Source organism: Cebus imitator, unplaced genomic scaffold (assembly GCF_001604975.1).
Source record: "Cebus imitator isolate Cc_AM_T3 unplaced genomic scaffold, Cebus_imitator-1.0 Scaffold520, whole genome shotgun sequence".
Classification (NCBI taxonomy): domain Eukaryota; kingdom Metazoa; phylum Chordata; class Mammalia; order Primates; family Cebidae; genus Cebus; species Cebus imitator.
Window position 1 is genome coordinate 1,448,321 of NW_016107835.1, and position 8,360 is coordinate 1,456,680.

Below are 8,360 nucleotides of genomic sequence, written 5' to 3' on the forward strand. Positions count from 1 at the left end.
TCTTGTCTTCACAAAGCCAGGCCATCAGGCCCACTCTGGGCTTTTCCAGAAGGGTAAGTCTAAGTTAAGGAAGCAGGCCCTCCTTTTTATGAGGGCTTAGACGGTGGAGGGAGGAAAGGGGACAAAAGGGTGAAGGGGTGGGTCTTGGCTACCAGATTTGTACCATGTAAATAAAAAGCTTTTTCCAATTTCTCTTCCCCAGGTCTGAAGCCAGTCTTGTAAAGGGCTGGAGTGGACATGGACGACTAGAACCCTGGGCTTTGCAGGGTGCTGGGAGCTGGAAGTCTCCATCATGGCCTGTCAGGAGAAGCCCCTGGGGGCTCGTCTACCATGCTGACCAGTGGTTGGAGATTGTGCCTGCTGAGGTCAAGAAATGTAGCTGCTAATTGCTGGACAACTTAAAAACCTCACAAGCTTCAAGTCTCCAAGGACTCTCCAAATCCCAGAATCTCCCTGTCATCACATCCTAGAATTTAAAACCTGAGACCATCAACTTCAAGAAAACTTGGGGATTTCAAAACCTGGCACCAAAGAAAGCAGGACCTACACTCGTCAGCTCTGTGATCTTGGGCAAGTTGCTTGACTACTTATGCCTCCATTTCCTTCATCTGTATAACAGCAATACAATAATGATGAGATGGAGCTCAAGGGGCCATGGTGAGGTTTGAACGAGATCGCTTGTGAGATGTGTTCAGCGCTGTATCTGACACACGGAAAATTCAAGATAAACATCAGCTACTGAGATGATGGTGGATATTTAGAATCCTAAATCCTTGGAAACTAGGGCTTTTCGAATTAAAAGATCCCAAAGGCTGAGCGCCTCAGAAGCATCAGGCCATGATGTTCCTGAAACTAGAGGGTCAGGATCCCAGTGGGCCTCTGGGCTTCTTCGTGAGGATGGACGCATTAATACTGGGGACCTTCCCAGTGGGGCAGTGGCTGGGTCAGGGCACTCAAGCCCTAAAGCGTGATGAGGCAAGACTTTCCTCTCTTTCCTCATTCAGTAACTGTCAGTGGATTCTGGGAGCCAGTGATTCTCCGACTCTTTGATTCCGTGAATTGTAGGGGATGACGGTGGGCTCCCGCTTTCTCCTCCGTGAAGTAACTTACATGGCTCTCACCCTCTGTGGGAGGGTTGTTGCAGGGGGGTCCAGAACTCCCCTCTCTGTGTAGAGCAATGGGGACCATACCAATTCCATCTATGGGGAAACTGAGGCCTGGAGCAGGGCGAGGCCTCTGGAAACCCAGCCCTATTCCTGTCCCTTTCCCTGGCATTTCCCATCCACACATGGGGCTTCAGTTTCTCTCTTTCCCCAGAGACCCTCAAATATCCTCTCACTCACAGAATGGTGTCTCTGCCTGCCTCAGGATGGCCCTGTGATTTATTTTAGTTCTTTTCCCCGGTTGCTTTTTTTTTTTTTTTCAAACTTTACACACTTTTGTTTTAAAAACTGTGGTTTCTCATGAGAGCCCTGTTATCTCATTGATACCTCTCACCTCTGTGGTGAAGGGAAGAAATCATATTTTCAGATGACTCGTAAAGGGCAAAGAAAAAACCCAAAATTTGAAAATTTCCGTTTAAGTCTCATAATCAAGAAAAAGAGAAACAGAGAGAGAGAGAGAGAGAGAGAGAGAGAGAGAGAGAGAGAACTATGATAACCCCCCTCCCCGTGATTATCAGCGCACACACTCATCGAAAAAAAAATTTGGATTATTAGAAGAGAGAGGTCTGTGGCTTCCACACCGTGGTTTTTCTTCTCGGTATAAAAGCAAAGTTGTTTTTGATACGTGACAGTTTCCCACAAGCCAGGCTGATCCTTTTCTGTCGGTCCACTTTACCAAGGTGAGTGTCCCCGCTCTCCACTACCAGATGTGGGCCCCATTGGAGGAGATGGCAGAGAGATAGGCACTGCGGGGTCAGGGCCCTCTGATACAGTGGGATGCACCCAGCTACCATGATTCCAGCCAGGTAAGATCTTTAAGAAAATAATAATAGAATAAATGCCAGAAGACTTAAAGGTGAAGTACTTAATCAGGAGCAAAGCTAAATAAATTCATCAACTGATACATAGATGGGTAGGATTTTTTAAATATATCAGCTGCCAGTCTTTATGGATTTCAGAGCTTTGAACAACTTGAAATGCTGTCCAGGTGCGACTGGAAATTTCAACTGCATCTCTCTCATCTCTTTGTCTCTTAGCTCTTGAGGCCTCTCGTCCTTCTTCTGTCTCTCTGCTCACCCTGTCTCGCTCTTTTACATGTTTCTCTGCCTCTCTTTCTCCCACCATCTGTCTGTCGCTACACTTAGACACTCTTTCCCCACATCTCTCCTGGCCTCTGACCATCTCCGCATCTGTGTCTCCTCCATCTTGACCACACTCCATCGATCTCCTTTCCTCTGTCTCTCCCGCTCTCTTTTCTTGCCTTCCCCTGCCTGCCTTCCCACCCAGCATCCAGCCTAGAGCTTTGTACACAGCTGGTGCTTAATAATAGTAATGTCACTGAGGACCTTTACATTTTACAAGAGTGAGCATCAGTTCTGTTCACCCTAGTAGCAGGAGGATTGCGAGGTGCCGGGGCAAGCTGAGCACTTAACTGAACTTTACTTGTGTCACTTTAGAGGAGACCCTCTGTGGGGGGTGGGGGGACTGGGGGCACTTCACGCCGTTGTCAACCGTGGTTTAGCTGTGCGGACCTACCCCAGGATTGCATGTGTGTGACCAGAGCCCATGTTCAGGAAGCGAGCAGGTTGTTCACGGCTGGGGTGAGCTCGATTCTGCAGGCTTAGCAAAGCGTTTGGCACACAGTAAGTGCTCACGAAGTATTAACTATTAGTATTTCTGTAACCAAATTAGAATCATGCTATATATTGGCTTTGTTTCTGCTTTATTCAATTAACAGTAATGTTTTTGAAACTTACTAAAAATGGTTTAAACACATGATCTTTCATGATGGACAAGACTGTCCTCACATCAGCATGAACTTTGATTAATTTGACCAAGTGCCAATTGTTGGACATTCCAGTTGTTTCTAGTTTTTTTCTATAAACATCCCCAACTGCTTCCTTGGATTCCTGAAAAGAGAGTTGCTGGGGCAAAGGGGTCGGGCATTTTTAAACTTTACGACCCTCTCTGCAAATTGTCCTTCGAAAATGTTGTCCTATTTTATGTTCCCTCTACTTAGCTAACCTTGGGTGAGTATTATTTTTTTAAATTATTTCCCACCATGACGGGTAAGAAAAACACATTATCGCATTGTTGAAATTTGCATCTTTTGATTACTTTTACTGTTTATTAGCCATTTGTCCCTTTTTTCTTTTCTTTTTTTGGTTGTCTGGTTATGTCTTTATTCCCGATAGTGCGTTCATCTTATTTTTCTCTTATTGATTTGCCACAACTCTTTATTTGGAATGGTTATTAACCTTTCATCAGCCATACATATATATAGCAAAGATTTTCCCCAATTCATCATCTGTTTTATTTTATTTGTTTATGGTGTTTTTTGTGATGCTTATGATGGTTTTATATAGTCAAATAAGTTAGTCTTTTTTTCCTGTGGCTTCTGTCTCTGGTTTTATGCTTAGAAAGTCCTTTCCCACTTGAAAATGAGATAAATGTTCACCTGTTTTGGCTTCTAGTCTCTTTTATGGCTTCATTTTTTCCATTTACTGTAGAGGTTAAGAATGTGGGTACTGGAGCCAGACTGTCTGGGACAAACCCAGCGTCACCCCAAGCCCTGTGTGAGATTTTTAGCCAGGCACTTAACCTCTCCTTACCTACATTTCCTCATATGTACTGTGATGATTATAATAGTACCTTCCTCAGTAGTCTTTGTTTAGATTGAAATTTTTAACCACAGTAAATACTTAGCACAAGGCCTGACACACAATAAACCCAAGATCAGCGTTAGGTATTAAAATGTATATCTTGAATGGGTCTGAGTCTTTTAGGGTATATAATGATGTGCCATTTCAAACTGGGCAGGGAGGGGTTGTTGGGATAATGGACTGATTATTCAGCCAATAACTTTATCTCCTCCCTAATTATCTCAGACACATTTGTTAAACAATCCACCCTCTACGATTCTCCAGTTTGATGTGCCACATTCAGCACAAACTCAGTTCTCTCCATATGTGGGTCCATGTCCGAGCTTTCTATTCTGTTCTCTTCCCTAGTATCTGTTCTTACACCAGGGCCACACTGTTTTTCTGATTCTTGCTTTGCAATACAATTCAACACCCAACTATGGGTGTCCCTGGCACCTTGCCCTTCTTTATTCATTATTATTTCAGACAGCATCAGTTGAACCAGCCAGAAACCAGAAAATGTTCTTATTTGAGGAAATCCTCTCGCACTCGTGCACTCTTGCTCTCTGTATGTGTCTCTGTTTCTCTCCATGTCTCTCACTATCTCTTGTTCTCTCTCACTCTTCGTATGTGTCTCTTTATCTCTATGTATCCCTACCAGTCCCCTAGATAGAGGGGCACTTGTCAACTTGAAGCCCTGAAGACACCTAATGACTTGCCCAGACACAGCATAGAAGGGCCCTGGCCCTCATCTACCCCACACCGCTCCCCATTCACTGTAGAAGGGCAAATTGAGGACTAGAGAGCCCAGGGCCTCACTGAAATGCAGCAGCAGAGTTGAAACTCAAGCCTAGATCTCAGGACTCTAGGTAGGATCCTGGCTCTGGCTCTGTCCCCGACTGCAGGCCTGTTTACCCTTCAGCACCCATAAGGGGAAGGGGGACCTGGGCCACCATTCCCCCTTCTGCCTTCTCACATGTTGGACCCTAACTTCTCACAGACTAGATGATCCACGATCACAGCATGGGGCCCAGCCTCATAAGAGCTGGGCTAGGTGAGGCCCCAGGCCCCATAGGTCAAGAGGCCTAGTTGACCAGAGTATGGTGATGATGGAAGCATGTCAGTCAGTCAGGTTTTGTGTCCCTAGAGCTGGTGCTGGTCTCTGAGAACCTTGATCGTGGGGCCCGTCCAGAGAGTTTGGTGGTGGGTTCTGTATTGGCAAAGGCGGAGGCTTTTCCAGCTCCCCCCGTGAGGCCCAGGCCAAAGGCACACCAGCCTCAACCTCCTCCTCCCTGTGTTGCCATCTCTGGCAGAGTGACCATGAATTTGGGAATGTTGTTCCAGAGTAGACAGGGAGACAGGCCCTGGGGAGGCTGGCCGTGGTTCCAGGCCTGGTAGGCACGACGCCCTATGAAGCAGTGAGCTGCCTGACCTTCAGGTGGTTCCAGGGAGCTTGGACACCAGAGACACTGGCCTATATACATACTGAGAAGTTAGGACTGTAGACCCCACAGTCTGTGGTTTTGAGATTCTAGGATCCTTTAAATCGAAGGAATGCTGTTTTATGATTCTGAGGTACTGGTGTTATACTATTTGAAGACCCCAGGGGTCCCATGCCTGGCACTCTCAGAGCTTCAAACCTGGATCCTCTCTACAACTCAAGAAGGGCCAGGCCTACAGAGCCAGGGAGTTGTCACAGTGGCCAGATGGACATCACCTACCACATTCACCAGCACCCACGTCACCCCACCTGGGCCAAGCCTGCTGCAGGACAGGGCAGCCAGTTCTCGGAACGAAACCTGTGGGGTGGGGTATCTGCCCTCTTCTCTTCCTCCGTGGTGTCGATGAAGCCCAGCGCATCCGGCCGCCATGACGTCAATGGCGGAAAAATCTGGGCAAGTCAAGGGCTGTGACAACAGGCCCCAGATGCAGACCCCGATATGAAAACATGATCTGTGTCCCAGAAACATCCCCCATTCAGCTTCTGAGAAACCTAGTCAGAAAGGGACGTCCCAACAGACAGTGCAGGAAGCCGGCTGCCCAGCCCGACCCTCCAGGTCCCCTACTCCCAGACAGCATCTCCATGTCCTTGTCTGAGAATGTATCTATGCTTCGCTGAGTCAGGCCATCCCACGTGTTTGGGGAGAATTCTTAGCTCTGGCCACATGTCCAGGCAGCTTCAGAAGTGACCTCAGGCTATCTGCGTAGGCCAGGCCAGAATGGTGGAAAACATCCGTTCGCACCAAAATCGGCATTAGTTTGTTCTGGCTGCTGTAACCAAGTACCACAACCGAGTGGCTTCAGCAACAGAAATTGATTATCTCACAGTACTGGAGGCCGGAGTCCAAGATCAAGGTGTTGGCAGGGTTGGTTCCTTCTGGGGGCCGTGAGGGAGAAGCTGTTCCAGGCCTCTCCCCCAGCTTCTGGTCATTGATGGCGATCTTTGTTATTCCTTGGCTTGAAGGAGCATTACCCCATCTCTGGCTTCATTCATTCACTCATTCATTCACTCACCTCATCTCACCAGTACTCTCACAGACCCTTGTTCGGAGCCTCCACAGACCCACAGTCTGGATTCTCACACAGTAATGTTCTAAGCCCCCAGGAGACTAAGAACTTAATACCTGTATTCTCACACTCATCTCCCTCAGCACCACAGCTCTGACAACCCCCAGGGGGTGACAGCAAAGAAAGGAAGGGGCAACTGCTCCCCCAGAACCCTTCTATACTCCCCCAGGCTGCTCTCAGCAGCTGTGTGCCCAACTCAGTGTTGTGAGGTGGAACGGGGAGACAGGGAGACAAGACAGACAGACACACACACACACACACACACACACACACACACACCAGAGAGTTTGTAAAATGTGCACATGGACACACACTTCCTAAAGAAAGTTGAGTTCTCAAATCGCTATGAGACTACGAAACTCAGCATCTGAGCATCCCCTTCCATAAAATGGGGTTGGCTGGGCAGTCCCTTCCAGCTCTGGCTTCCTCTAAGGCCAGGATTACAGGATCCCGAAAAGCCAAGGCTTCCCTCAGGGAGTGGAATGTTCTGGGGTTCAGCAGAGGGACCCAGAGCCATTGTGGAGGGCGTTCAAGGTGAAGACAATAGAAGAGCAGGCCCTGCATGGCTTAGACAGGGGAAGAGGAGAAGGAGTGGGCATTCCAGGCAGGGCAAGTAGCATGAGCCAGGCTTGAGGGCCAGAAATTGAGGTGAACTCTGATAGGGGCTGGGCTGAGGAGTTTCCACAGGCCCCAGCTCAAAAGAGCCCATCTCTCCTCCTCTCTGGCACCTGCCATGCTAGATCCATGCATGATCACAATTCTGGACTTGCCTCCTTGCCCTGAGATCCAGACTCCCATATTCAGCTGCCCCCTCAGCTTCTCCACTCACACATCTAATGCCAGATTCTTCATGTCCATCCACACCTGCACTTTCACGCCTAACCCCACTCCCCGCCATGTCCCCTATCTCAGGTAATGTCAGCTCGGCCCTTCCAGCTACTCAAGCTAAAACCCGTGTCACTTTGACCCCTCCCTCTCTTACCCATTATATCCAAGCTGCCTGCACTTCTCCCAATAGAGCTTCAGATTAGTCTCAGAATCTACCCACTTCTCACCTTCTCCACTGCCACCAGCCCATTCTGTGCCAGCATCATCACTTGCCAGGACTGTTGCAATGGCCTCCTCACTAGCCCCACTCACAGCACCCAGATGAATTTTTTGAGTCCATGCTTAGTCACAGGGCAAAATAGGACTCCCAGGAGAAAGTCTGAGACTAGCTCCAGCAAGATAAGCAAAGGCAGCCTGTGCAGGGTTCAGGGAGGGCTGGAGGCCTGAGGCTTGAAGACAGGTCTCAAGTGGAAGGGGAAACAACCATTGCCCTTGTACACACCAGGGCTGTGCTGGCATGGGCAGGCAAGCCAGGTGCTGGACCTGTGCACGTGGGGCATGTGTGAGTATGCACATGTACCTGGGTTCCTGACACGTGTGTGCGTGTGTGTCTGTGTGAGTGTGTGTGTGTGTGTGTGTCCAGAGCTGGGGTGCCGCTGTGGGGCCCTTTGGGACATGTCCCAGCCAATGCCTGCTCTGACCAGAGGGGTGTCCACGTGGTTCAGGTGGTCAAGTATTTCATACTGCCCCAGCACACGTGTGACTCCTTTCCCTTATGTCTACGCAGCCTGCTCTCAGACAAGGACTCGATGCCCAACCCCAGGCCAGTCAAGCCCTCAGCCCCTTCCTTGGCCCTTGGCCCATCCCCAGGAGCCTCGCCCAGCTGGAGGGCTGCACCCAAAGCCTCAGACCTGCTGGGGGCCCGGGGCCCAGGGGGAGCCCTCCAGGGCCGAGATCTTCGAGGTGGGGCCCATGCCTCCTCCTCCTCCTTGAACCCCATGCCACCATCGCAGCTGCAGGTGAGGCCCAGGGCCCAGGATGGGGCAGGCAGGGTGGGGTACCTGGGCCTACAGGTGCCGACCTTTACTGTGGCACCAGGCGGGAGGGGGGCTGGCTGGGGCACAGGAAGTGGTTTCTGGGTCCCAGGCAAGTCTGTGAC

The 8,360-nt window shown here is 49.5% G+C and overlaps 1 protein-coding gene across 6 annotated transcripts in view; it reads left to right on the top strand.

Annotated features, from left to right (window-relative positions):
- Window positions 1–8,360, top strand: part of FOXP3 (forkhead box P3) — a 15,971-nt gene continuing 7,611 nt past the window's right edge. For 4 of the 6 annotated variants that reach the window (XM_037733363.1, XM_037733365.1, XM_037733367.1 and 1 more), the window contains exons 1-3: window positions 1–53; window positions 203–1,074; window positions 7,989–8,220. In XM_037733363.1, coding sequence (XP_037589291.1) covers window positions 8,011–8,220 — 210 coding nt within the window. In that variant the 5' untranslated portion in view covers window positions 1–53; window positions 203–1,074; window positions 7,989–8,010. Of the gene's footprint in view, window positions 54–202; window positions 1,075–2,668; window positions 3,194–7,988; window positions 8,221–8,360 lie in introns of those variants that run through there. The other 2 variants (XM_017514223.2, XM_037733364.1) reach the window with 2 other exon arrangements.